At 41.7% G+C, this 27998-nt stretch overlaps 7 protein-coding genes across 7 annotated transcripts, besides 29 other annotated features; 3 read left to right on the top strand and 4 right to left on the bottom strand.

The window, feature by feature from the left end:
* Window positions 1-58: 58 nt before the first annotated feature.
* Window positions 59-291: a microsatellite.
* A 124-nt stretch (window positions 292-415) lies between these two features.
* Window positions 416-477: a repeat region.
* Window positions 423-511: a repeat region.
* A 5-nt stretch (window positions 512-516) lies between these two features.
* Window positions 517-758: a microsatellite.
* A 74-nt stretch (window positions 759-832) lies between these two features.
* Window positions 833-863: a repeat region.
* Window positions 864-930: 67 nt separating this feature from the next.
* Window positions 931-1056: a repeat region.
* Window positions 1057-1104: 48 nt separating this feature from the next.
* Window positions 1105-1187: a repeat region.
* Window positions 1188-1346: 159 nt separating this feature from the next.
* Window positions 1347-1475: a microsatellite.
* A 5-nt stretch (window positions 1476-1480) lies between these two features.
* Window positions 1481-1541: a repeat region.
* Window positions 1542-1556: 15 nt separating this feature from the next.
* Window positions 1557-1737: a repeat region.
* A 102-nt stretch (window positions 1738-1839) lies between these two features.
* Window positions 1840-1911: a repeat region.
* Window positions 1912-2060: 149 nt separating this feature from the next.
* Window positions 2061-2088: a repeat region.
* Window positions 2089-2170: 82 nt separating this feature from the next.
* Window positions 2171-2222: a repeat region.
* A 402-nt stretch (window positions 2223-2624) lies between these two features.
* On the bottom strand, window positions 2625-5606 carry FPSE_07807 (uncharacterized protein; the record flags this gene model as incomplete). Its single annotated transcript, XM_009260925.1, has 4 exons — window positions 2625-3269; window positions 3314-3829; window positions 3874-4543; window positions 5530-5606. The coding sequence occupies 4 exons, from the start codon at window positions 5604-5606 to the stop codon at window positions 2625-2627; spliced, it is 1908 nt and encodes a 635-aa protein (XP_009259200.1).
* Window positions 5607-7070: 1464 nt separating this feature from the next.
* On the bottom strand, window positions 7071-8613 carry FPSE_07806 (uncharacterized protein; the record flags this gene model as incomplete). Its single annotated transcript, XM_009260924.1, has 2 exons — window positions 7071-7417; window positions 8514-8613. The coding sequence occupies 2 exons, from the start codon at window positions 8611-8613 to the stop codon at window positions 7071-7073; spliced, it is 447 nt and encodes a 148-aa protein (XP_009259199.1).
* Window positions 8614-8802: 189 nt separating this feature from the next.
* Window positions 8803-8839: a repeat region.
* Window positions 8840-9140: 301 nt separating this feature from the next.
* Window positions 9141-9211: a repeat region.
* Window positions 9212-9379: 168 nt separating this feature from the next.
* Window positions 9380-9431: a repeat region.
* Window positions 9432-9531: 100 nt separating this feature from the next.
* Window positions 9532-9683: a repeat region.
* Window positions 9684-10234: 551 nt separating this feature from the next.
* On the bottom strand, window positions 10235-11512 carry FPSE_07805 (uncharacterized protein; the record flags this gene model as incomplete). Its single annotated transcript, XM_009260923.1, has 1 exon — window positions 10235-11512. The coding sequence occupies one exon, from the start codon at window positions 11510-11512 to the stop codon at window positions 10235-10237; it is 1278 nt and encodes a 425-aa protein (XP_009259198.1).
* Window positions 11513-12361: 849 nt separating this feature from the next.
* Window positions 12362-13564, top strand: FPSE_07804 (uncharacterized protein; the record flags this gene model as incomplete). Its single annotated transcript, XM_009260922.1, has 2 exons — window positions 12362-13336; window positions 13391-13564. The coding sequence occupies 2 exons, from the start codon at window positions 12362-12364 to the stop codon at window positions 13562-13564; spliced, it is 1149 nt and encodes a 382-aa protein (XP_009259197.1).
* A 1213-nt stretch (window positions 13565-14777) lies between these two features.
* Window positions 14778-14852: a mobile genetic element.
* A 101-nt stretch (window positions 14853-14953) lies between these two features.
* Window positions 14954-15344: a mobile genetic element.
* Window positions 15345-16165: 821 nt separating this feature from the next.
* FPSE_07803 (uncharacterized protein) lies at window positions 16166-16774 on the top strand (the record flags this gene model as incomplete). The annotated part of the gene is made up of 1 exon (XM_009260921.1): window positions 16166-16774. One exon carries the CDS (start codon window positions 16166-16168, stop codon window positions 16772-16774), a length of 609 nt encoding a protein of 202 aa, XP_009259196.1.
* Window positions 16775-17345: 571 nt separating this feature from the next.
* Window positions 17346-17368: a repeat region.
* A 215-nt stretch (window positions 17369-17583) lies between these two features.
* On the top strand, window positions 17584-18682 carry FPSE_07802 (uncharacterized protein; the record flags this gene model as incomplete). The annotated part of the gene is made up of 3 exons (XM_009260920.1): window positions 17584-17648; window positions 17710-17887; window positions 17948-18682. The coding sequence occupies 3 exons, from the start codon at window positions 17584-17586 to the stop codon at window positions 18680-18682; spliced, it is 978 nt and encodes a 325-aa protein (XP_009259195.1).
* A 3677-nt stretch (window positions 18683-22359) lies between these two features.
* FPSE_07801 (uncharacterized protein) lies at window positions 22360-24980 on the bottom strand (the record flags this gene model as incomplete). The annotated part of the gene is made up of 3 exons (XM_009260919.1): window positions 22360-23058; window positions 23119-23518; window positions 24268-24980. 3 exons carry the CDS (start codon window positions 24978-24980, stop codon window positions 22360-22362), a joined length of 1812 nt encoding a protein of 603 aa, XP_009259194.1.
* A 1288-nt stretch (window positions 24981-26268) lies between these two features.
* Window positions 26269-26315: a repeat region.
* A 33-nt stretch (window positions 26316-26348) lies between these two features.
* Window positions 26349-26391: a repeat region.
* A 401-nt stretch (window positions 26392-26792) lies between these two features.
* Window positions 26793-26865: a repeat region.
* A 107-nt stretch (window positions 26866-26972) lies between these two features.
* Window positions 26973-27023: a repeat region.
* Window positions 26980-27212: a repeat region.
* A 165-nt stretch (window positions 27213-27377) lies between these two features.
* Window positions 27378-27536: a repeat region.
* Window positions 27537-27557: 21 nt separating this feature from the next.
* Window positions 27558-27590: a repeat region.
* Window positions 27591-27637: 47 nt separating this feature from the next.
* Window positions 27638-27748: a repeat region.
* Window positions 27749-27861: a repeat region.
* Window positions 27862-27998: the final 137 nt, after the last annotated feature.

Raw genomic sequence — 27998 nt, 5'->3', positions numbered from 1 at the left:
TTATATTAAGTAATTACCTATAGTATAGCTTAAGGATAAGCCTAATAAATAAAAGGTAAAAAAAGTAATTATATATAAAGATAAAAAAAATAATTAATTTTATTTAATTAAGTAGATAAATTAGCCTATAGAATATAATATTTAAAAGTTAAATTAATATTTAAGTAATATAAAGGGTATAATTATTAAATACTATAAGGTTATAAAGAAATAATATAAAAAATAAGATAATTAATATAATAAATTAATAATAATAAAGTGCTATAATATAATTATAATAATTTAATAGAAAAATAAAGATAATTAGCTATATATAGTAAACTATAGGGAATAAAGTAATAAGACCTTTAAATAAAAAACTAATTAGTTATTAAATCCCTTAAAGCTAGGTAAATTATTATCTATAGGCTTTAGCTTAAAGGTATTTAATTTAAAAGATATAAGTAAAGTAATAATAATATTATTATATTTAATAAAGCTAAAAGCTAAAATAATATTAAGTAATTTAATACTTTAAATAGGAAAAATATTAAATAATTTAATACTATTAATAAGGGAAATATTTAATAGATCTTTACTTATAAAAATAATAAGTAAAATAAAAAGATAGGTATTAATAATATAAGTAATAGCTATAAAACTATTAGCTATAGCTTAATTAAAATAAAAAGAGCTAATAATAATAATACTATAATAAATAGGATCTTATTTTAAAGTATATATAATAATAGTAAATATAAAATTATTAGTATTAATAAGGTAATATATCTCTTAATAAAGACTATCCTTAAAATTATAAGGGAGCTAATAAAGGCATTTTAATAATATCTCCTTAAAATAAGTATAATTAATATAATTAAAAAGGAATCTTAAGTATTTAGCTAAGGTCTCTATTTTAATATAAGTCTAGCTATATTTAGATATAAAAGCTATAATATTACTTTTAACTTTAATAGTAATATAATTCTTATTAGCTTAAAATAAATAATTAATTAGTAATAAAGATTAATAAAAAGAATATAAAATATATTATAATATAGTAAATAAAAGAAAAAAGGCTATAATAGGTAATTAACTCTTAAGCTTAAATAGTAAAAGTAAGACTATTATAATTAATCTTTAAGATATAATATAAATTAATTAATATATTATAAGTAGATATAAAAGTAAAAATAGTATCTTTATAAGACTAAATAACTTATTAGCGCTATAAAGATATAAAGTCCTCTTACTCTTTTAATTTAATATAGGTATTATAGGAGTTATAAATAGTCTAAATTATATTAAATAGCTCTTTAGGGATCTTCTAATAGGTTAATAATAGATTAATAAAGAATTAAAAAGTAAATAAGACTTATAATATAATACTTCTAATAAGAATCCTTATATATAATATAGTAAATAGTATTATTATTAATAATATAAATATAATAAATATTATAATTAATTAAAAATATATAAAAGTAATAAAGATATTTACTTTTAATTTAACTATTAAAGTTATTAATTAAAATAAAAAAGAAGCTTATTAATATTTTATAGACTATTTATAAGAGAAATATAATAAGTAAAAGAAAAAGGTATATAAAAAAGGTATTATAATAGTAAGATAAATAGTAATAAAAAAGTATAAAAAGATTAAAATAATATAAATAATAGTAAGGTATAAGAGTTAATAATAGAGAGATATTAACTAATAAAGAAAAAAAGAAAAGAAAAAGAGAGATTTTAATAAAATTAATAAAGAAATACTTAATTATTTAAATTAAGCGCTAATAAAATAATTAACTATAATTTATAGTCTTAATAGCTACTAATAGCTATTACTTAAAGAATAAGATTTTATTAAATACTATATATATATAAGCTTATAAGTATAATTAAAAAAATATATATTATATTATTCTATAAGGTCTATAATTAAATAAGGGTAAAGCTATATAAAGCTATTACTAAGTAATTCTAAAGGCTAGAATTATAAAGAGGGAGGTAATTATAAGAGTATTAAAGAGGCATTTAAATATAACTAATTAGTAATAAGTCCTTAAGAGATCTTTAGGTAATTTAATATATAAAAAGATAAATTAAGGGATTTAAGGTTAGATTCCTTAAGTTAAAGTTTAGTAATATAATTAGATTTACCTATTATTTAATTACCTTAACTTAACCCTATTTACTTATATACTTATTAATAAATTTAATTTAAAAATTTACTATTATAAGCTTAAGCTTTAAAGTTTAAGTAAATAGCTTATAGTTTATTAAGTTAAGTAAAGATACTATTTTAAAAGCTATTAAGTACTATTTCTATAACGCTTATATAGAACTAATATTAAAATATTATATCGGTATTATTATCCTAGCTAGTACTAAGCTTAGGCTTATCTTTACTAGGAAGGACTTTACTGCGCCTACGTTCAGCACAATAACATTCTATACCTAAGGCAAGGTAAACTCTTTTAAAAACCTGATTTGTCTTTAAATACGTCGGGATAAATAAGAACAAGCCTAAACTAAGAAATTGTCGGTTCATACCAAGCAGAGGCAATTTATTGATTAGTTTTACTAGGCGCGTTGATGCTGCGACGTTTCGCATTTGGACTAATGAGGCTGCTTTTAGCTACTTATACAGAATCATAACTGGGCCAGTAAAGGCAACCCGAATGAGCATTGTCCAACAAGAAGTCTACGTGTGGTAAGCTTTGTTCGCTTTGCAAAAATGCTTCTAAGGACGGCTCCGCCAGTGCCATTCCCGACGTCATAAACTGAGTAAACTGGACCGTGTTGTCAGGGAGACTTGACACCTCTGGAGCAGCCAAAACGCCCACCGCTACCTCATTATCTAGTGATGAGAGTTCTGTAGATAAATAGCCATGAATATCTTCCCTCATCGCCTCAATATGACGGCAGAACTCTGTGGCGGAGAAACTTCCGGAATCGCGAAGCTTCTCTAGAAGTTGACCAGCAAAGTCAAAACTTTCTCGATCCGCAGAGCTTTCAGAGTCACCCATAAGGCTGGATATAGCTAGGATTGTTGCTGCTGAGAAGAGGTATCGTGTGTTGAAATAGTCAAATGTTCTGAACGAACCTTCAACCCAGGACTCGATAACTGTGGCATATGAATGTCGAGCACATCTGATGCATGCGTCTCCCAAAACTTGGACATTGTTTGAGATCATCCGGTCAGCTGTGGCTGGGGTATCCCCTTTGGACTCTTTTTGCATCCGCAACATATGCAAAAGCACTGGCCGAGTTGCCACAATTACGCACTGAACCAGTTAGCTTTAAATTCTGAAATTGACACATCTCCTACCTGGTTGAAAGCAAGATGAAGAGATTGAACTGCTGCCGGTTTTGAGTGCGAGGACTCTGAATCTATCTTCATATCATTCGGTAGTCTCTGAAGCCATTGTTTCAGATCTCTCAAAGCATGTTGGACTCTCTGGAGGAACGGTTCCGCCTCTTGTGTCCTTCCATACACGGATTTGATCATGCATTTTGTCGCTTTTGCCAGCTGGATCCTTGAAATAAGCAGTTCTGTATGCTGGAAATCGGTGTGCCGTATGTCGGTAACTCTTGTGTCTGATGGTAGATGGACAAAGATCTCATCGTCACTTACAGAGACAATCTGGCTACTAACCGACGCACTTATATGGTCCATGATATATGCTGTCCACCATAGTCGATTAAGGTGCTCCTTTGTTTCCGGATCATCTAGCTGAGCTTCGGGTAAGTCGAAGTGCAGTCCCATTACCAGACAATGCCGTACGGCAGAGCTTGCTAAGAAATAAGCTGAATGGCGCCTGTTGATGCAGAGGGTATAGAGGCACTACCATGATAAGTAGAAGCGAAACACATAGAGAGAAGACTTACCAAGAGGAGAGAAACCTCTATCGTATCAACAGAGGGCCGCTCCTGGAGCAGACCGTGAGCCTTACTCGCGTGACTAAAAAAGGCCAAGCCAGGAGTTGCTGTCTCTTGAGCCCGACAAGAGCTGGAGTATAGCTCCCCCAAAGCAAATAGAGCCATGAGCTTGCACTGAGATATTGAATCGACTGTATGAAGTGCCTGGAGAGACTGTTCCAGCAGTTCCCACACGCGGCTGTTCCGGAGAATGTGAAAGTACCCATCCAGGCTCTTAAGAGCTACTCGAACCAAGAATCGAGCGTTAGTAGGCCTTGGAAAAAGGCACTCAGCTTGAATAAGTGCCATTATCTGCCTGTTTTCAGGATAACTGACACGCAGTGTATGGTGAAGGGCTTGATTTGTGAGTAGTTGACGAAACCGCGTCGCGAACGCTGCGTCTGCAACTTCTCCTATAAGGATAGGGATATTTGATGACCTGACGGAGAGAAACCATGGCTTCTCCTGGAGCACCGGGTTATGGCTAAGGTCGCCAGAAGACGGTGTGTCTGGCGGAATCTCGTTCTCTGCAGCATCCTCCGTCGGCCCTTGAGCCGTCGTGCCCCCCATTCGATTCTGACGGTTGATGTTTCTCAACTCTTGGTTTTCGCGTACCAGGTTCTCGAAGTAGCTGATAAATCTTAAGACGTAGAGCTAATTATTACAAAATAATCGCACTTACCTTTGGCTAACCTTGATTTGTCGGTCGCGTTTTGGATATATGCATTCGGCTTCGCAACTCAAATGCACACAATTGTGACATGGCTGGCCACCAGGACATCTCACCTTTCGTGCGTGACACTTTTTGCATCTGAATTTATCTCGATAAGCTTTGAAAGCCGCGCGGGAAGAGGGGAGACGAACGCTACTGGCTTCATCTTGGATGCGACCAATTGTGACGCCCAGCCCCGGCTTGGACCGCCTACGACCAGATTGTCTTCAGTCGGCATATTCTCATTGACTTTACCTTGGGAAGTAGTTGGTGCAGAGGCATTTGGGAAATTGGCCTGTTCCATAGTAGAAACTTCAAGGTTACGGGCTGTGCAGTTGAGGGGCAAAAAAAACGCTAAGAAACGGCGAGAAAAGTTGTTCCCCGAACACCACTCATATGAATCAACAGCCCTTCCCCGCAGCCAAGCTAAGTTCACTACGCCTTTCTACCGTAGTTTGTCCTATTTCATCACCATTAATCATCTATCTGGACATCTACACAGGGATATTTTTGAATTTTCCTTTCCCCCCAAGTATGGAATCTTATCTGAGCTTTCAGCAACCAGGCATGCTAGAATCCAGAGCACCGCCATCAACAAGCTCAATTGTTTTTCTACATGAACTCCTCTTTTGTCAGTCCCAATTTAACACAAATGACATCCAAACTCTCATCCTGAATCCATTTGTACCTCTCCGAACATGAGCTTGCTATCGCCCCTTGGCGCCGACGGGCTATCCTCTTCACGGTAAGCTGGATGCCACTACCGATGAATTTCTCCCCCGAGGTGGCAGCCAATTTCTCAATTCAGACCACCACCATTAGCACAGCCAATGTCGGTGTGCTTGCGGCAATGGCGATATCGCCACTCATTTGGTTTTCCTATTGGAAGCCTGGTGGGACGGCGGAGAACGTACCTCATTGCTGCTTGTGTGCTGTGTCTCTGCTCCATTGGTGGGGCGGTAGCACCGACTGCCTCAGTCTTCTTAGCCATTTGGGTGATTGGAGGAACGACAGGTATTGTTTTTCTTGTCTCGGGACAGACGATTCTTACAGTCATCAAGTAACGTTTCTAAGCATAACTTTAGAGTTAGATTTAGAAATATCCTGGGGATCTTCAGTCATTTGCCAATCTTGCAAGTCTTGAAATATCCTAAAGTACTTTATCCGTGAATCAATTCAAGCACCTTTTTGTAGGCGCTTTTCATGCAAGCTGGTACATTAGTTTGACAACCGCTATCTAGAATGTTTGTTGTGGATTACTTTCGTTCAATCTCTACAGAATGCTCATTGCCATCCGATTTGCCATCAACGAACGGTTCAACTTTCCATCACCACTAGCAAGCAGCCTGTTTTACCTGGTTCCTGGTACTGGATTTGTTCTCGGCAGCATTATCGGATGCATACTCTCAGATGCCACTGTCAAGCGATATGTACTGAAGCGGAACTGTTTCAGGTTGTCTCGTGATAGGCTCAGGGCTGGCCTGATCAACATGCTTGTCATTCCCCTAGGTGCTAACCTCGCCTTCCGTTGGAGTTTAGGAGAATAGGTGGGAGGTATGGCTCTCCCAGCAGCTGGCGCTTTCTGTGCTGGGTTTATCCTTGTGGCGTCATTTAGCAGCCTGAATACGTATGCAGCTGGTAAGACTATTCGACACCGAAGACTTTGGCCGACTACATATCTAACAATGTCACTGAGAGGTACTTCTCGAGAAGAAGAGAGAGATAATCAGTTGCAAGTATATCTTTTAGTACGGCTTCTCCACTAGTTGCATCGCCAGACCGGACCCCAACTCTCAACGCTCTTGGTACTGGGTAGGCCCTCACAATCAGTAAGTCTCAATAATCGTTATGACTTCTCGAAAGCGAAGCCATTGGCTTCTTGAGCTGCAATCGCTGCCATCACCAGTGGGTTACTAATTCTTGGAGTGATTATGAGCAAGCCAGCCACTGCAGACGATCATGGCTCAAACAGCAGCGTATTAGCCTAGTCTATTAGTCATAGAAAAATATGGAAATAAGTAACGTTGGACCCAGGAAATGATGAAGAATAAATAGGACACCAGCCGTCATGTGTGATACATTGCATGAAGGCACAACTTCCTGTATTGCGAGTAGGCCACATAGGTAAACTACTCACGAGTGACGGGCTGTTCAAGCCCTACAGTTGACGCTTAACAGCTTGACCCAAAGTAAAATCCTTAAAGAGCGCGTAGGTGAGGATGAAAAAAAAGGTGAGAGTGTCCTGAGTCTAAGGGCCGACCTTTGAAGACAAGATGAGGATTGATAATTTAATATCATACTTATGATGCCTAGGCTAAGAAAAGTGGGGTTCTCAGTACGCTAAGGTCGATGATTTCATGTAACTACTCCAGATTCGTTGCTCTAGACAAACAGCCGGAGCATCAAAGAATGGACCAACGAAAACAAATCGGTTGATCAAGACTATTATGATAGCTCAGAAGAGCCATGAAATGAAATTCTTGTAGAGACGGCCTTTGGAGCGAGTACCCTCAACTTCCCTTTGCGCGGCTTGGTGAGCCAGGAAAGCTTCCTCCTCGCGATCTATAGCGTCCTTCCCAGTATACAAATCAACTTCGTAAGCCTTGGGACGGCGACTTTTCGTTATAGTCTTGTGCCCAAATATGAGCGCCAAGTAGATGGGAACGCCAATGTAACCAGTTATGAAGGTCTTGTACTTCTTTGTACCAAAACCTCCTCCAACAAACACATCATAGTTCTTGGTCAAGGCGATCAAGATACATATGAATAGAGCTCCGTATGAACCCCATATTCCAAATGGCGCTGCGTATGGTAGCTTGTCATTACCTAGGCCCTATGCGACACATGCTCGGCACCAGAAGATATGAGTGACAAGGATCGAAATCCAGGCAACCAGTCCAAATATAGTGGTTAAGTTCACGAAGTAACCAAAGACTTTAGTTGAGTCATCTGATATAGCCATAAAAGCCAGCAAAGCGAAAATAGCCGAGAATCCCAGCGCGTAAACAGGTACACCTCTTGAATCAGTGCGCTTAAAGATTGCTGGGGCTTGCCCTTCTGAGGCAAGGCCATATAAAGTCCGACTAGCGATATAAAGATCCGAGTTTAATGCCGAAAAAACGAATACACAAATACATGCGTTAAGGATATATGAAACAACTTGGATCCCGGCGATCTCGGCGGCTACGGCAAAGGGAGATGCTGCAGCGCCGGTCTTAGCCTCTGTTATTGCAAAGATAAGTAGGTCGGAGTTCCAAGGAACAATCATGCCAACAAGCAAAACGCTGAGGCAATAAAAGATGAGGATCCGATAGAACGTGAGTCTGGTTGCGCGAGGGATCGTTTTACGTGGATTTTAGGCTTCGGCAACGGTGACACCAACCAGTTCAGTTCCAAGGTATGCAAATGTTGCATTTACCATGCATGACTAAAAACCTGCAAACCGTCCAGTAGCGCCGGATGTCATGTGTTCTCTGAAGGCACTATAACGGATATCAGTAAAGATCCACGAGAGAGACTACTAACATACCCTGGATTTTTCCAGTACCTGAATCCCTTGCGATCGTGGTCTGGGCCTCCGCCAAGAGCAAGCACAAGGGAAAAGATGATGATTCTAATGATTATCAATACCTTAAAAGGCGACAGCCAGAACTCAAACTCCCCAAAAAAGCGAATTCCGAAGTAGTTAATACAGATAATAGCGACGAGAAAGATTGCGATAAACACTCCCAGGTTAACTTTATCACGGTCAACCCAAAACTGAATCACTAACGCAACTGCAGTTAACTGATTAGGAGTAACAACAATGTACTTAAACTAGTAGCTGTAGTGGCTTACTGTTAGCACATCCTTATATTCCGAACTACTTGCCGAAGTTAGACTGAAACCCACCACTAACCAAGAGCAAAACCGAGAGAAGAGTCGCAGAATCTCGCAGTATATCCAGTAAAGTCCGACGAGATAGGGAGCCAAGAAGCCATCTCACCAAGCGCGGCCATAACTAAGAAGACGACGAAGCTAACGACCGTATATGAGATAAAGACTGATCCAGGGCCCGTCTGGGCCAAAGCTTTACCTGTGCCGATGACAAGTTTAGTACCTATTGCACCTCTAATAGCAATTATAGTATTATCCAGGACTACCTAACGCATAACCCTACCTAATATATAACTAAAATTTTACTTCTCTTATATAAAATTTAAATTTTCAATTGTATTATATTTAGCTAGGCATAAAGATACTTGCGAATAAAGACCTGCACTATATTACTTTTTCTATTAAAATTTTATATTAGCTTGAATTTTTCTTATTTTACCTTATAACCTAGTTCTCTAGCCCTTTAAATCTTATTGCATTTTACCTTATATACTTTAAGTAACTTTATTTATTTAAGTTAAACTTTTATCTAATTTACTTATTATAACTCCTTTTATAATAATTTACTGTAATTATACTAAAGATAATATAGCTAAAGTAATATCTAATATTACTAATAAAGGCCCTCTTATAAAATAAAGTAGCCTAGAAATATAAAGTATTTTAATAAACTATTTTAAGATAACTTTCTAATTAAGTAAATAAAAATAAATATATTTAGGCCTACTAATATATTTTAAAGAGCTAAAAGGAGATACTTATTTATTAAGTATTATAATAAAAGTCTTTAGGGAATACTCCCCTATATAGTTAGCTCTATATTTATATTAAGGCTATCCTTTAATAATAAGGTAATAATAAAACTTTAAGTAAATACTAGACTACTAGATTTATTAAATATTATTTAAAACTATTTATTAAAATTAAAAAATATTAAAAAGCTACTAGATTTAATAGCTTTACTTTAAAGGTAGTTAATTAATACTTTAATATTAAGGAAATAAGTATATAATAGGTATAATTCCTAAGGGATAAACTAGTTTATATTAAGTTTATATTAGTAAATATATTAAGTATTATTAAAGAATTATATCTCTTAATAGTAATTTTAATATATATTAAGTTTAATTAATATAAAGAAGTTTTATTAATATTTAAAAAGCTAAAATCTATAAATATATAAATAAATATAGTCTATATACTAAAGTAATTACTCAGTAATTACAGTCTAAAGTGTAATTATCTTAAGATTCTTTAGTAATAAGTAATATAACTGCAGTATTTATAATATACTATATATACTATAATACTAACTACTTAGTCTATCTGCTTATTTATTAAGTACCTAGGCTCTCTATTATGCGACTAGACAATGTAGCAGTTTTAGGTAAGGTCGGATATAACTGCAATTGTAAATAGTGTAGCTTAGCACACCCTATGCTCCTTTAGGAGACTTCTATAGCTTTACAGGTCTCTAGACGAAAAACATACATTATTATTAATAGCAATATCTTTACTGACCTGCAAGCAATTAAGGTAAAATACTAGTCAGATTAGAGATTATGCTGAGATTTACCTATTTACGATGTTGATATCAACATTTTAGTGCATGCTAACTAGCATCTTCAATTAATCCATACTGATGCAATCTTATACAAAAAGCTAACGGAAGTAGAATGACCAATGATGCACATTATATTCACGTATGATGATTCTATCTTTTGCCTGAAAATCTAATCTATTCTACAGTCTGGAGGAAGCCTGCTGAGCTGCAAATACCTCCTCGGGAGACTTGCCGACAAGCTCCTTGTAGATCACAGGATCCGTCGCTCCCTCCAGTCCAAATAAAACGACTTGGCTGTTGCTATCAAGTCCCAGTTTGTCGCGGAGTGTTTCATCGTTGGCGGCTTGGAGCACTACACCCATGTTGGCCGCCGAGCTCTCTCCACAAACTACAGGAATATCGCCCCCTTGCCCGCTCGCTAATTCCTTCATGCCTTCGACTGCGACTTCATCGGGGACTGCGACGAAGTCGCTTGTAAGCCATATCAGGACCTTCCAAGCTGCTGGAGAGAGGCCACGGCATGCCAAGCCAGCCATTAGCGTGCGAAGACTTCCTTCCGATAGACACATCTCTCCCTTCTTTGCGCTTTGATACAAGCAGTCCGCCTCTATAGGCTCAACCACGATGAATCTGGGAGGATTCAATGCCTTGGCTCCGCGGGCCTCTTGAATTTGAGAGTAGTGGGTGAAGAATCCCAGAAATACGGCCGCGGCGATACTGCCAACACCACCGCAAACGAAGACGTGCGTGATTTCCTCCACAGCAGGTACCATTTGGAGCGCCTCTTCCACGACGACCATGTAGGCGTTCATAACATCCTGGGGAATACCATTATCAAAATCGCTCCATGAGGTACTACTAACAAAATGCCATCCATTCATTCGCGCATCCTCCTTGGCTCTCTCGACAGAGGCATCATATTCACCATCGATGCGAATAACGATGGCGCCTAGATCCTTCATCATTTGTGCCCGCCCCTCACTAACATGGTTGTGGATGTAGTCGACACAGCGGCAGCCAAAGATCTTGGCACCGTAGGCAAGCCCTCGACCTTGGTTTCCATCTGTGGCGACACAGACAGTGACCTTTTGCGTGATATGTTTGTACTTGCTAGTTCGAAGCTCCTCTGATGTAGGCCTGGTGCCGGTCTGTGAGAATACCTGCTCGGCCAAGATCCTGAAGACAGCGTATGGAGCACCGAGTGCTTTGAAGTATCCAAGAGAGGTACCAAAGCGCTTGCTCTCGTCCTTGAAGAAAAGTTTACTTATGCCAAGTTGCTTTGCCTGATAAGGAAGTGAGTGCAAGGGTTGTGGTGTGTATTCCGGCCATGTCCTGATCTCTTGAAGTGCTTCGGCCCATGTAGAAAGATTCTCAACACATACGGCCGCGGCAGACTCGCTGGCCTTGTCGAGACGGGTCTTGTTGTAAAAATGAGTGTATGCTGTGGTGATGTGCATGATGATGATGGCAGGTAATGATGAAAAAATAATAATATCTGAATATCTGAACAGCTCCAGAGCATTTATCCTCCAAATGTATACGGACTGATCATGGAGTTTTAATCAGTTATCTCAGTTCCCTCATGGCACGCCTCGCGTTTGATACCGACACTTAGTCCGGCCATCGTCCTGAAAGTATCTCCATCCGTAAGGGCCGGCCGGGCAAATTTAGTTCCCGCCGACACTAGCAACAACGGAGGTCGTGTTTTGCCGCCTAAGGAGGCAAAAGATGCATCATCCCCTCTTTTGATGCGCTTTGAAGCACCTTGAGCATCCGGGAATGGGAATCTGGTCACTGGTTTAGGAGTGCTCGGGTAACGTCATTGGACATCGGCGCCGAGATTAGTCTCCGGCACCCACTTGAATCGTTATTGAAAGCTTTCAAGGCAGAAGCATTTCCCGAACTTCCGACACGCCCCAAATCAACTAGTGCTGTCTCCAGCACCATTCCTCTGCTCATTAGCACGGAGAAGTAAAATGGAGAAGAGCAAAAGAATTGAACTGTACATTGTGGACAAGACATAAGACGCCTCGCAGCCGATGTCGGTATACCCGTTTTCTTTCGTCTTATGTCGGCTAATGGCGGGAAGATCAAGCCTATATCATCCTTAAATTACCTCGAAGGTTACAATCTATCGACGGAGAACATCACAGCGACACGCATGCCTCTTCCTTAACTATTCTTAAAGCCTTGCAAGCAAAGTCATATTACGGACCACGACCCTTAGCCCCGCCTTTCCTCTTTTCAACCCCTGATCGAGGATTTGTTGATTCAGTGTCCTCTTTACGTCAAGCTTCCTTACTACAATGGATTTTACAGTCGAAGAGCAGCCTTTGAAGGCATGTGATCTGTCTTACAGTTACACAACTACACCCCAGCCCGTTCCAAGCGAAGCCGCTATCTTGGCATCTGAGGAAAGCATATGTACAGATCACATGGTTGTTGCCACATGGAAACACGGCATTGGGTGGTCCAAGCCTGAGCTGAAGCCTTACGGTCGACTTAGCCTGCTGCCAACTGCTTCATGCCTACACTATGCCACCGAGTGTTTTGAGGGACTCAAAGCCTACCGTGGCCACGATGGCAAGCTACGCGTCTTCCGCATCGACCACAACGTTGCTCGGCTAAGAACCTCAGCGGCCCGAATTTCTTTGCCTGCATTCGAACCTGAAGAAATCAAGAAGTTGATCCTTAGTTTGCTATCAGTAGAAGCAGATCGCTGGCTTCCCAAAGAACAAGCTGGCGGCTTCCTTTATGTTCGCCCAACTCTCATTGGCACTTCGGCTCAACTTGGTGTTCAAGCACCGAAGGAAGCAATGCTATTCATCGTCCTAGCCTACATGCCTCGTCTCGATTTACCGCCCGGGGGGTTACGCCTGTACTCGTCCCCAGAGGACGCGGTGCGAGCCTGGGTTGGTGGTTTTGGTTATGCAAAAATCGGAGCAAATTATGGTCCTTCTGTGATCGTCCTCCAGGAAGCGGCCGCACGAGGGTATCACCAAGTTCTCTGGCTATATGGCCAAGATCGCCAATGTACCGAAGCCGGAGGCTGTAATTTCTTTGTTGTGTGGAGGCGCAAGGACGGTAAGGTGGAGCTAGTTACCGCACCCCTAGATGACAAGACGATTCTAGATGGCGTTACGAGGCGAAGCTGCTTGGAGTTGACAATACAAATGCTCGGTCACAAGATTGAAGTCACGGAGCGCAAGTTTACAATCACGGAAGTCATGGAAGCTGCCGCTGAAGGACGCCTTCTTGAGTCATTCGCTGCAGGCACTGCCGTAAGTACCACCTCGATCACATGCCACTTGACATGCGCGTATTAACATGACCAGTACTTCATTTCTGCTGTGTCTCGGGTCCATTATCAAGGGAAGGACATTAACGTGCCCATGGGCGAAAGCGGAATGGGAGGGAACATCACTACCGCAATCAAGCAATGGCTCACCGACATCATGTATGGGCAGACTGAGCATTGGTGGGCCACAGTTGTACCAACATGTGCCTAGACCAAAGGCTGAGGGACAAGAAAAAGAGATAGTGCCATGTCAATGTAAAATGTTCAGCTGAAAGAAGCATCTGCTCTGACACTACTTAGCCCAATTTCTTTTACCAGAAGAGGTCATTATTCTCTAACCCCTAAGTGGATTTGTGGCTATCTGATGACTGAGCGAGCTACTGGAAGGCATGCATCATATCGTGTTTCAAGTCTTCAACTCCCTCAACCCCTACGAGCCCTTAATATCTGTGTCTTGAGCCAACCGTCTTGTCAGGCTTCTTTCTGCAGGGATGGATGCTGTGCCTGCTCAAAAGTATGCCGGATCATTTCGTCACCCAGATCGTTGAGCGCGTTGTCAAGCCATTGAACTAAAGTTTCAGAATTGGCAGACTCGCGTTGGACGCGGGCCTCTAATGTCCGCATGGTGCGCATTGCAAGCCAAGATTCCCATCACACCCAGCACAGATCCAAGGTAACTGCGTTCTTCAAGTAGACCCTTGTGCCACTCTTGATTTCAAATGGTAATTACATCACAGAGTATATCGGAGTGCCTGCGGAAATGTTTATTTCCAGAGTGCATAGCCACGTCCACGACATGAATGAATGGGTGTTGCAGCCCGGACGGGCCAAATGTACCATCAACTGTCAGTATCGCACCTCGCTGATAGGCTTTAGTAAATAGGAAAGGCCCACGGCTTCTTCGCTGGGGTTCATCGGAATGCCAACGTGGTCAATATCGCCCTTGCCGAGGCCTGCCGCATCCGAGTTTGTCTCATCAAAGAGATCTACCTTTTCAGATGGCGAAGCTTCTGGTGAATGGTAGCCGACCCCAATGGCGATAACGTTGGAGCGAAAGTACGTAACCGTAACGTCGATTGATGCGAGGCCGGAGATGTACGAGAAAACGTGACCGTGGAGCAGAGTGGAAAGAACCACTTCAAGGTGGAGGTATTACGCGAGCTATAGCGCGGATAGACAGGCGCATCCTGCGTTTTTCAATGTTTAGTTTACAAGATGCGTATTTTGGTGTTAAAGTAGGTACTACGTCATTCCCACAGCAGTCAGTAGTAGTAGTATAATTACGCCCGGGAGAACGGACCTCATGGGGCCTGTGGCTACGCTAAGCTATTCACGTATTCCCCGCTTTTCGTCCATTCTACACAAAAGAAAGCCCTACTGCTCTTCCTGTTCTTTCTTTTCTAGCCCCGTTTGCTTGACTCTGCTTGACAGACCTGCTTGAAGGCTAACCAATACCGTCGTTAAGTGTTCAGCATCCTATCTTCAGCAGCTGAAGCATGGTCTGTTAACTTGAGGCTGTCTGTTGTTAGTAATCAGCTGTGATGTTAATATTAGTAGTCATTTGTTTTCTCATCCTCAAACTCCTTCCTGGCTTAATCTTCCTGTTGCCATTGCAAATTTGACTGTCGCTTGTACCACCTTTAGGTTAGGTCTCCACTTTGCTCCGTCTGATGTTGACTTTCCACTTATAAAGAAGGAAAGGTTGCCTATTAAGTTTTGTCCTACTAGACGCATGGCTTTACGCTCTGCTTCCTATCTTGTGCATCGGAACAGAAAATGATCTATTGTCTCTGGTCCATATCCATAATTACATATGTCTGACTCTGTGGCCCCGATCTTGTTGAGGTAGCTGTTAATCTTCGCCATTCCCGTGCAGAGCTGCGAGAGCACTCCGGCTTCTCGTCTCTTGCAAATGTCGTATAGTGCTTGCGTATGTTTGCCTGGTAGGGCCAGATCTATCCGTTTGGAGTAGTTGCCTACATTGTTGGGCAGTTTCCATTGCTGATGCAGCTGCGACACTGCCAGCCTGAGCCGCGTGGAGCGGGCCTGGTACGGTAGCGATTGCGGCGTGCATCCCGCTCTGGTAGCCTTCTTGGCTTGTCTCTTTGCTTCACAACTCATGCTGAGGTCATCGTCTCTGGATGACGACTGGCTACTTGACAGCACCGTAAGCTCTCGACATTGTAGACCATCCGGCATGCATCGCAATGCCATCGCTATCGCCTCCAGCTCGGCGGTGTACGGGTTCTGATCGTCTCGTGACCCGAGCGTGGCCGAGTACCTGGCCACTATCCTGTCTGTTTGTCCAGGCGATCTTTGGGCCACGATGCCGCCCATACCCACATTCCCACAGCTGTGATAGAGCTTCACTGGAAGCTGCTTGTGTACAAGTCTGTCTATGTCATATCAACACCCTGCAGATCAACCTGGGTGGTGATTAAATGATTGGTTGGTCGAGAATGCCGCTTCTCGGAAGCGAGACAATTGTGCCGACTTAGCGCCGGTGATGGTTCTTTGTCGCTGTGCCCAAAATCAATTGATGAATCATTCAACAAATAATTTCATGAAACCCTCCGTCCACCCGCCCACCCAAGTTAGTGACTTTGGTCTTGGGCCACAGAACCCTTCTAGTATGCTCCTCAAAACTGCGAACACGCTGTTACGACCATTAATTTCTCGGTCACGCTTGCCGCTACTCGCTGCCCAATGTCATACGTGTGACCTCCGCTTCACGATTTGTAGCAGGGTTTGCCAAACATCAACCATTCATCATGGCTCACAGGTGGCGTCGCCAAACATATCTTTGCGCCTAATGCCTTTAGGCGGCTCGATTACCTATGGTGTTGGATCTTCATATGGCAATGGGTACAGGAAGTTCCTACAAGACATGCTTCTTTCCAATGGTTACCAAGTCCGCATTGTTGGCTCACGCAAGTCGGGATCTATGGAAAATAACGACAACGAGGGATGGCGTGGGTATCGACTTGATCAGATTGAAATCAAAGCTAGAAGGTCCGTCGCGACCCTTGGCCCTGACGTCTTCACAATCAACGCTGGATCCAACGACTGCCTGCAAGATTACCAGCTCGATATCTTTGGGAAGCGCATGGGTAATACGCTCGAGTATTTGTGGGAGGCATCTCCTCTCTCTACAGTCATTCTCTCAACGTTACTCATAAACGCTGACGAGCAAGTTAATTCCCGAGTCCTACGCGTCAACGGCCAGATCCGGGACTTGGTTAGCTTAAAGGCGGCCGAACAAAGAAGAATAGTTCTTGCAGACATGAATAGTACTGAAGGACCTCAACTCGATGATCTGGTGGATGGCATACATCCCAAAGACGAAGGGTACAAGAAGATGGCTGATATCTGGTTCAATGCCATTCAACAGGCCCGTAAGAACCAATTTCTCAAGATATAAAGCCATCAGGCTGCTGCCTCTCCACCAAATTCTATCGTATGCTGCGTCGAGCTGAATATTGCGTGGCTTATTGATCTCAGGCGAGGCGGCATGGATAATAACCCTCATAGTCAAGTAGCTGTTCGAGGTTACGTACTGTACCTGAAACCAACTGTCGTAGGGTAGGCATTGTCTTAACGGCCTCAGGCAACAACTGCGTTAGTAGTCTAGCGGGGAAACTCCCTCATCTGCGAAACTTTATTCTTCCAAGAATAATCTCAAAGGTTCTGACTGGGGGTTCCAAACCTGGTTAGATGCCTCATTTCCGGATTGCACACCGGAGTATAGACTAGTTCCCTCGGTCTGACATTATCTGGCCGTGATTTGCCGAAATACCCATGGCGTGGGGGTAGGGTCTCACCACCACATAGAGCTGTCGAACCGTCTCCGTAGCCGTAGACTCCCTCCAATAACCCATAATCAATAGAGCGGCCTTGTCGGCAAACGCTTTGAGCTGCCTCGGATATTAATGGAATAACAGGCCGGTTCGGCATGCATCAATTTAGCCGGTCTAAGCCCTTCGCAAGAACGCAAAAAAATATATATATATATATACACCAAAAGGTACACCGCCCAAGTATCGATCTTACTGAGTAAATCAACTTCTTCTAAATCAGAAAACCGGCCCGACAACGCCCCGAATTCTGAACACTTACTATATGTCCTCCACCAGTCTTGTGAGGTCCTTGACTAATTTGGCCCGCAAACCCGTACGAATAACAAGCAATCCATACACTCCTCGTAAACACCTTGCCATATTCTACTCAACCATGGCTGGCAACCAACAGCATCCATCCCTCTTCAAGCCCACGGATCTAGTTCCTCCTGATGCCCAGTTCGACGTCACACGGCGATTTCTGGCAGATCCTCACCCGGATAAGATTAACCTAGGCCAGGGCACCTATCGAGATGAAGATGGGCAGCCATGGATTCTTCCAGCTGTTAGGATGGATGGGGAAAGACAGCCTTGGGGAGTTCAACCACGAGTATTTGCCCATCACTGGATACAAGCCATTTGTAGATGAAACGACCAAACTGTTATTCTCTGGAACCCGCGCTTTGGCTGAACAAAGGGTAAGGTAAATTCATCTGAATCTATGATCTAGCACTTCTAATGATATATACACCAAGTAGATTGCATCATGCCAATCCCTTTCCGGAACCGGGGCTCTTCTCCTTATTGGGCTTGCTCTGAGGAGGCTGAACGACATTTCCAAGACGATTTATATAACGAATCCTACCTGGGTGAACCATAAGGCTATATTCACTACTATTGGCTTCGAGGTAGGCGAGCTTCCATGTTATAAGGACGGAATGTTCAATTTCGATGCATATATAGGTTCATTGAAAGACGTCACACCTGGTTCATCAGTTGTGCTCCATACTTGTGCCCACAATCCCACAGGCTGTGACCCAACTAGGGAGCAGTGGAAGGCCATTGGCGCGACTATCGTGGAGAAGAAGCTCTACCCGATATTTGACTCTGCGTATCTAGGGTTTAACTCAGGCTCATTCGACGATGACGCTTGGCCTATTCGGTATTTCTTGAAAAACCTTGGTATTGAGTTTGCTGTATGTCTTTCAACGGTCAAGAATATGGGGCTCTATGGAGAACGCATTGGTCTTGTCACCTGCGTCCTTCCAACAGCTTCTGCGGCTCAGGTGGCGACCTCAGTCCTACAGAAAGTGCAGCGGTCGGCTATAACTGCCCCTCCAGCATATGGCGCTCGTGTGGCTGCGCAAGTCCTCGGCACGCCGCCCATCAGAGAACAGTGGGCAAAGGACCTTGTGGCTATGTCTAGCCGTCTTCGGGCGGTTCGTCGGCAGCTGTACGAGGAGCTAGTGCGCCTAGAAACTCCAGGTGACTGATCCCATGTAGTCAAGCAAACCGGTATGTTTGCATACATCGGAATCAGTAAAACCCAGATCTTCCACCTCGAGGGTGAGTGGATATTTCCCATAGCAGCGTCATCTGTGCCAGAGTAGCCGCTAACAAAGAATAAACAGACAAGTTCCATGTCTACATGGTTGAAAGCTCCTGAATATCCGTGGCTGGGTTAAACAAGAACAATATTCAAAGGTTCGTGAAGGCGCTAGATCAAACACTTCGGACCGTGCAGTGATTAGGTTGCGTTGCTCTGGTAGAGCATGTATGAGGCCAGACTTGCACCTTGTCACCATTACATGGCAGGTAGTGAAACGAATTAAGATTCCACAACCCTAGTTTACAAATACGTTTCATCAATCACGTGACAGATCCCCGTAATCAACTCAAAGTCACCACTGGGGATGTGATCTAGAAGCCCTTTGACTTAGCTGAGATCGGTTGAGTGATATTTGCCAATCTCTATTGTGAACTGCCAAGCCTAACTCGCCAGTCTGCGCCATAGAGTGTATCGTGTTCTGCGTTATCTTAGAAGAAACACGCCCCCAAGAGAGCCGCAAGGGGATCAAATAGTCAAAATTCGAGATATTCGACAATCCAGTAAATGGAGTCTCTCCCATAACCATAAAATACAATAAAATGAATGTTCCACTAAGACGTTCAGGGCATCCTCCCCTGAACTTTGCATAGCCCCAAGTATGACTGCCATAGTGGCACTTATTTCTTCAGTTGGTCAACCCTAGTCCAATGGCAAAGCCTTCACTAGATACTCTCCATTTTGTACATACACTGGACATATCAAATCAGGATTTGTTTCTTCGAATCATCCCATGCGTCGCCCCTTACCAACAACACAAGGTTTTATGACGACCATATCCGTTTAAGATGCACTGGTTGACCGTTGTCCGGTTTCACATTGTCATGGAAGATACTCCCAAGTGCATCATGTGATATAAGTTCGTCTCCGAAAGAAGCAGCAATATCCCTGAGAGTCTTCTGCTCTCACGGATGTTGATGCTAACAATCTGACCTGAACACAAAAAGACGGGGCCACCATCGTGGGGATAAAAAGCTTCCCTGCGGCTCTGTTCTCAAACGCTGGGATTTACTTACGGGACATAGCAGTACGCCGTGACAAAGAAGAAAGAGGTGCATGCTACAAATACGTAGTAATAATGCTCTCAGATATTGGCAAATACGCAAGGGCTGGCCTGAGTGGACTGTGACGAAGATCAGCTGAATGCCTACGTACCGAGAAGATCTCAGAAACCCAGTTTCACGACTTGTGACATATTTCATACGTTGACAATGAAGTGCGAAGCGGATGCCAAGCACATGATTCTGGCACGTAAAGCAATGCGGAGCACCTCGGCGCCATACAACCATGTTGTGCTATTAAACATGCCATCTGCATTGATCACATCAGGGCCTTGACTTCTCCATCACGAGGAAGTATGGACTCACAGAAAGCGAAAGCAAACAGGTAGATAGCGAGCCTTACCGACTCTGTTGCCGATGTCTTGAAATTGGCATTGCATAACTGCAGACATATTTCCACCGCCACAATCGCTGACAGGCCATCAAGGATCATTCTGTGGCGTTAGCAGACGTCAGACTGGCATTCTTTTTCTCACTGAGTTAAATAGAAACAATCAAGACCATACCCACTGTCAGCAATAGTTAGCCTTGGCAATATATGATTCTCGGGTGAAAGATAACCCCCCTACCTAACAGCTATACCAGCTAGAACGCCCCCCGCTAGAAATGATTGACACATGCTATTTTGATCTTCGTTCCAAGTAAGATAACTACAGGCATTAACTTCATGAAGCCGGTACGGCCCAGAAAGTCGCTCATACAATTCTGTATCAGCACACCAACCGCTTCTCCGGCGATGTAGCATGCGACCGCCATGCAAGATAAGCAGAGGGACGTCAGTGACACGGTAAGGTTTATTTACAGGGCCAAATCAGCCCTTGAAGGTTTCATTCATGTAGTATATGCAGCTTTGATAGGCTGTAGCTATAGACAGTGGTTAGTGATCGTTGCCTTACTCCTTTCTGTGATGGTTTTGCGTACTGGTTACAGCAATACCTGTATCGGACCTCTGCAGTTGTTATGTGGCACACACGTAGCAGAATAAGAGTACTCAGGTATATCAAGGTACCGATAGCAGCGAATGATTGGCACTATAGGGTGTACCGCTGAAATCGACCTATGTTCAATGATATTTTGCTTTGATATTAGCGGCAGGCTGTTTCTTCTTCTTCATATTTATTTTCCTCGTTGGAAATGATAACAGTTAGAACTGAATTTTGACAGAGGATTATGGAGTTTGATAATCATGAAGAGTTTTTGCTGGAGCTTTGAAGGAATTTATACCCAGGAGGAGGTGTGTGTATCCTGTCTCACAGAGCCAACGCTACATTGTCTTCTCGGAGATAGCGCAACAGAGAGTTACCCAAGGCCTTGATTGGCTCGGCGAAAGAATGAAGCTTACGAATACTCCACAATTTAAAATCGTTGATCATGGAGCAGTAGCCTTCTCTATCTAAGATAACCATCTGAAAATATACCAAGACGAGCAAATGAGAAAGCCCGAGACATTGCCAGCGTTGCTTGTGAAAGATTCTCATAGCATATCTACTATTATGGCGAGCTCACGAATGCTCGATTGTAACAGCGATGCTGCCCAAGCCCAAGCAAGCAGAGGCAGTCAACCTCAGAATCAGTCATACCTACCGTTCTCACTTTGTGTCGGGCATTAGACGATCTGCCGAGGATCTCACAATCAATATTCGTCGGAGCAAGGCGAATCAAGGTAGAGTGTATCGGCGAGCCTGTCACCTTGTCGTTGCAATCCCGGATCCCGTTTCCAGATCATCCGGAATGTCAGCCAAAAGCGTGATATTTGGAAACACCCTAAGATAACTCTTTATAAATGTGGTCTGCACCATTATGTTAAATTCGTAATATAGATGATGTCAGGGAGATTGTGACCGTACACTGCTACATGTTGTATTACGACACGCTGACGGCATGAGTCATTGTAAGTCGAGATGAAGGGTTCGCTTTCCAGGCTTGACTGAAAGCATTAGAGCCCTGGGAGCACATTATCTCAATTTCAGATCAGCAGTGTAGTCTCTTTTCAAACTCCTTTGAAGCTCTCCTACATTCGAGATGGCCATAAAACAATGAAACCCTAATTCTCCTCTAATCCCTACCCTAGTAGAACATTGCATCAGTGGTAAGATTTCGATCCTTGCAAGTGCTCCACCATTCATGCTCCCAATATTCCACGGTGTCGACAAAAGCGTGAGCCACTCAGTAATTCGCAGACGAAACTTTGTAGACACAGCACGTTTTCTTATTTTTCATTTTAGTAAGGGTCTACATCAGTCGAAACACCACTAACGTTGATGCGGAAATTGGAAGAGAGTCAGTGTTCTTCTACTGTCCCGATGAGAAGTCCTAATACCATGGTTACCAGAGGCTGCTAGGAACAAGCTGTCACCTTTGCGTTTGTTGTCTCGATGCTGGGGACCAAGTCCCTTTCCTTAACTTTCAACGTAACCATCTTTTGCAGCTTTCAAAAACATCAACAATTGTATGAATAACATTTTTTACTGGTTTGACTGTAGGGGTGAATTCTATCTGATGGCTAGTGAATAAGAACGAATCGCCCTGTCACTTTGCCTTCGTAAATTCGTTGGAGTGCATCGTTTGCCTGGTCCCAAGGAAACTCAGTGATAGGGATTGCCTTCAGTTTTCCGCTTTGAACTATCTTGGAAACGTCCCTAAGGTGCTGAGGGGTGCCGGTAATGATTCCGAGGAGTGACTTGGAACCGAAAGTGAAAGGTACCAAAGAGATGGCCGTTTCGCCTCCCATAATGCCGACAGTGACGACCTTACCCCCTTTTCCAACACTTGCCAAGGCAAATTCGGCTGTCTGTTTATTGCAAACAAAATCAATAGCGCCAGAGAAGGGACCTCCAGCGACCTGTATAGCCGCCTTGGCAGGGTCTTCCCCAGCCTTACTGTCCACAACCGCAGTCGCACCAGCTTCAAGAGCTGCCTGTAATTTCTCAGGCGATATATCAGCTGTGACGATCTTCTTATGACCCAGAGCATGAGGCATCGATATGCAAGCTAAGCCAAGTCCGCCTGCACCAACTAGCAAGACTGGCTCTTCTGGCTTCAACGGCATTAGCTTCTGGATTGAACTCAGAACAGTGAGCCCAGAGCAGCCAAAGGTGCAGTCTGTGGACGGGTTCGCATTGCCGTAATCAACAAGATACCGGGCGTGGGGAACCGTGACGTACTGCGCAAAGCCACCGTTGCTGAAGACACCCCTAATGACCTAGCCCACACACAGGTTATCGTCTTCATCTTGGCAATGGCTACATTTCTGGCACCCGACCCAAGGGTACACGACTCTGCTGGCGCCGATAGGTACTGCCTGGTCTGCGTCGGGCCCGAGCTTGGCCACAGTACCCAGGATCTCGTGGCCCAAAGCTCGGGGTAACTTGGCACCCCGATCCTTGGCATACATGCGCTTTCCCCCACCTAAGTCGTAGAAGCCTTCCCAGAAATGCAAGTCAGAGTGACACACTCCACAATGTGTTACTCTGATGAGGATTTCAGTACCAGTGGGCTCCGGAATTGGTATCTCAATCTTCTGAAGAGGTGTGCCGTGCTCGACGACGACCCAGGCGTGCTGCGTAGATGACATAGTATCTTGCTTGGAAGTCGGGGATTGTTTTGCGACAGTAGGTTGCTTGGCAGGTTGGCTGATATGACTAAGATGAGGAGGGGGATATCTGTGCATTCAATATGCGAGCTCGTGAGGAGAAGCATGGACTCTTCGAGACAAGGCGCCAGCTTTCAATATTGGAGAGATTACCACGACCAGTGCCACTTCCATCCCCTACAAGCTGTCTACAAATGAGCACGGAACTCTCTATTTTCGGTCGGAAGAGGCAGCCAACTGGCCTTTCCATTTTGTGCCGAGTATGAGAACTATCTGGAAAGTGGCGGGAATTGTCAGCGGTACTGTACGTTCCAAGATAGCTACCTATCTCCTCAGAGGTCATAAGACTCCAATGCAGTCACTACCGGGGGCATCGCCGATCAAGGCATTATAAATATTATTTGCAATAAGGATATTTCTAAAAAGTAATATACCTATAAAAGGAGTACTAATATATAAGACGCGTTCTCAAACTACCTCACTGACGAGATAAGCTCCACTTCATGCTCAAATAAATCCCCTGACACCGTTCTAGGAAAGTCCTCTGTAGTGCCTACCCAAACTCCATCTCCTTGCATCTCATACAGTAACCTCATTTGCTGCAAAGTCCCGTCTCTTTCCCATCTTTTGGCTCTGCTCATTCCTCGTCCTAACCAAGCCTGGATACGAGCCATAAGAAATTCCATGATAAAGGATATTATGATAACATAGGTACCAAGGCCAAGGAGCAAGGACAAGCCCAAGACCGAGAAATTCAACGTTTCCCGAGCCTCCCTTGTTCTTTGATTGTAACACATGTGCTCATACTCCCGCGCATACTTGTCAGTGTCAGATGTATTGTCCCACAAGTTTACGGTATCCATGTTTTCCCAGACCTTGATAGTCTCAAAGTTGCCAGGTATCGACGAACCAGCCACATATTCCATAACGTGATATTGCAGGTTCACGAGCGTATCATCGAAAAGAGCAGCCATTTCGATCTCCCACTGGTTAGAGGGCAAAGCCAGGCCGGCAGACCCTGCGACCCGTTCTTGGGCCTGGAGGAATCCTTGGGTACGTGTCCAGACGGCGTCGCGGAAGCTGCTTGACTCGAGCAGTACAAGTCTGAGTCGTTGAATTGCGACGAACTGTGCATGGTTCAAGCCCAGTTGACCGTCTGTCGCGTTCTTGATAGCGCCGCGTTTATCCATCAAGTGTGTGTATTTGCCATTGTTAGGGTTGCAAATAGCATGTCTATCGATACAACCTATTGGGCTAATATATTTATCAGGCAAGAAGAATCCATCCCTTTGATAACTAGCACCGAAGACTGGATCGTCATTAGGCTGATAGTGTCGGACGCCGTTGGGCGCGATCGCAAGGATCGTAAGGTCGGTACTGGGCACCAGGAGTTCATTTATAGGTCTCCAACCCTCAATGGTATTGTTGGTAGGATAGTGACTGACCCAAGTTGAATAGCCGATATCCATCGTCTGTCCGTGCGTGTGGTATTCGAAAGTGTAGTTCGTCTTCCGAGGAGGTATTGTTCGCATGACGTTTGTCCCATAGAAAAGTCTAAGGGAGACACCAGCATTGTCTCTCACCCCTTGAACAAACTTCGATTCGGTACTCAACGGAGAACATGTGGTTTCTCTCATATATGTAAATCTGTGCCTTGGTGGAGCATTGAAGCCAAAATGTTGGTGAGAATCCAGCATGCCGGTTTGCATCTTGAATGCAGGGACGTCCAGACATAGATCCTATCCAAATGGACACTCGACCGACCAGTTCCTCCACGCTATATGTGAAACTGGAAGGCCTTTGCAAAGGGTGGATGTGGTGATGTTGTGATAACATTCTTTTGAGTAAATGGAGGCTCGTAGGTTGTCAAGTCTCATTTTGTCCTGCAGTGCCTCTCTATCGAACGGCACTCTTAAACCACAATTTGGGGTCCGGATCAGCCGGAAATCCGAAGCGGAGTCTGAAATCTGGGAAGAGAAGATGGCCAGCAGCGCGAAACCTAAGAAATAGAGAACACATAGCATCGCCAAGGGTACAGTCCTCGCGATGGTTGAGTTTGCGATACCACGCCAGTACCAAGCCTGTTGCAAAAATAACTAGGTAGCCGCTGGAGCAGACTTTGTATTTCGCAGAATCACCTGTCTTTGATAGTAGAGCCCATCATGCTTCTTGCTGGTGGCTAAAAACTGATAAGCTGAAAAGCTGATAATAAGCTATAGTCTCATTGCGACGATAGTTACGAATGCCGCGATGAAGGCGAGGAGTAGGCTAGCGTCCCTTGATGAAAGAGTGATGGTCGCACCTAGAACAGGCCCGCGAGACCAGTCGGTCCAGGTCCCTGTGTAGATCTCAAAAGACATGATTGATTCAATCTACGGAACGGATAAAGGAGTAATAGAAGATCACAGAGTGAATACCATACAGTTGTGAAAAAAGAGAAAAGGTCGAATGAAAGGAAGATCTTGAGTTTCTGCTGTTAACCCCCCAAAATAATGTCTGGAATTCTGCTTTGACATTTCCATTCACCCTGCAGGTCAAATTCAAGTTGTAATTGGTCTGACGTTTACAGCTGAAAAAGAGGTAAACGCCATGTTTTGCAACTATTGGTCTTGGCATGAGTCTGACGAGTGAGATGCGCCTTGCGCTTTATAAGGCAGATTTTACACTTAATTATATTAAGTGCTCTAAATAGGCTACTATAGTTAGTTTAAAAGTATTAATTTAAAAGCTTACATTTAGATCTAGCAATTAATTATACTAATAGCATTTAATTAAGATATTAAGCTTTCTATTATTATCTTATAATTAGGCTTTATTAGCTTATAAGTTTTTTTATATAGATTTAATTACTTATTATAAATAAAATACAGTTTATTAGTTACCTTATAATATATTAGCGCTATTTAATTTATTATTAAAAATAATTTATTAGTTACTAAATAACGCAAGGTATATCGCTAGGGAATATACCTATAGTGAGATTAATTACATTAACTGTTATATTATGTCAGAATGCCTAGCTTGTTAGGGATGTTAGCAGGGGCAGGTTAGAGTAAAAGCCTAGAAATAGGGCCCTTTTAAAGAGGTTATAGGCAATAAGGAGAAAAAGGAGCAATAGACACTATAGTTGCAAACCTTGCATAGTTGCTGTATTTATAATATAGCAGTTTATATGTCTAAGCATTGCTAGGACTTCTATTACTGCTTAATTTAGTAGAAGACTTTATTACCTTTCCTTTAATAGATTTTAATTAGCTATAACCCCTTATTATAACTTTATTATAGGCTTTTTATATACTTAAGGAATATATAATAGTATATATATAGCTGCTATTTAGAAGACCTTATTTTACTATATTATAATTATAAACTATTTTATTAGTATTTTATTCTCTTTTTATTAATATATATAAAATTCTACTTAAGTCTTTAAATACTTTTATTAGGTTTTAAACCTTATATCCTTATTCTTATAATAAGACTAATTTTAGCCTTTATAGCTAAATAATTAACTATAGAAATGCTATTAAGTTTTTTTAGTAAATTAATAATATATAAAAGTATTAATATTAAAAGCATTAAGAAATATTTAAATAAATTATATAAAGCTATATATACTTAAGATAATAGTAATAATATTACTGCTATTAATTAAGATATTAATAAGAATATCTTAAGTTATATATCTATTTTATTTAATTAGAATATAAGCTATATTTAATTACTTTAATTAATTACTAAGGATAATATTATAAATAAATTTACCTTCTATATTTACCTTTTAATTATAGTGCTGCCCTTTTTTATATTTTCTTATACTTAAGGATTAACTTTACTATTTAGAAATATTATTATTAATAGCTAAGAATTAACTATTTAAAAGAATTTATAAATAGCTTTATTAAGTCTAAAGGATATAGAGCTAACCCTTTATAATTTAAGTCTATTATTATTTTATTAATCTTATTAGTATATAGCTATTAATTATTAAATAGTTTTCTTTATAATATAGAGGATAATAAGATATTTTATTTTAAATTAATACTTTTTATATTAATTAAAATAATATAAATAAATAAAGTTATTAAGGCTCTATAATAAGAGAAATCTATTAATATATATTTATATTTCTAATTTAATTAGGTTCTTTAGTAAAGGATAATAATTCTACTATAAATTATATTTTTAGAATTTAACTTTAATAGATAACTTTAAATTATATATATTTTCTTTAACTTATTATTTACTTATATATAATTTAATATACTTATAATTAAATTTATATAAAGTTTATTTTATTATATAAATTCTTATAAATATATAAATTATATTTCTCTTTTTAAAAGTTAATTTTTTAACTTTTTAATATTATAATAATATTTCTATTATAAAGAATATTATTAATAATATTAAGATCCCTTATTTAAGGTAAATAATTAAAGGTTAACATGTTTAATAAGCAAGCCGCCTAGATAAGTAAGCCGCCTAAAAATCCCTTACCTTATATCTATATTATCTAATTAATTAGTTTTTAATTACCTAGTATATTA

The sequence above is a fragment of the Fusarium pseudograminearum genome, chromosome 4 (assembly GCF_000303195.2).
Source record: "Fusarium pseudograminearum CS3096 chromosome 4, whole genome shotgun sequence".
Classification (NCBI taxonomy): domain Eukaryota; kingdom Fungi; phylum Ascomycota; class Sordariomycetes; order Hypocreales; family Nectriaceae; genus Fusarium; species Fusarium pseudograminearum.
This window is presented reverse-complemented; position numbering and strand designations above follow the sequence as displayed.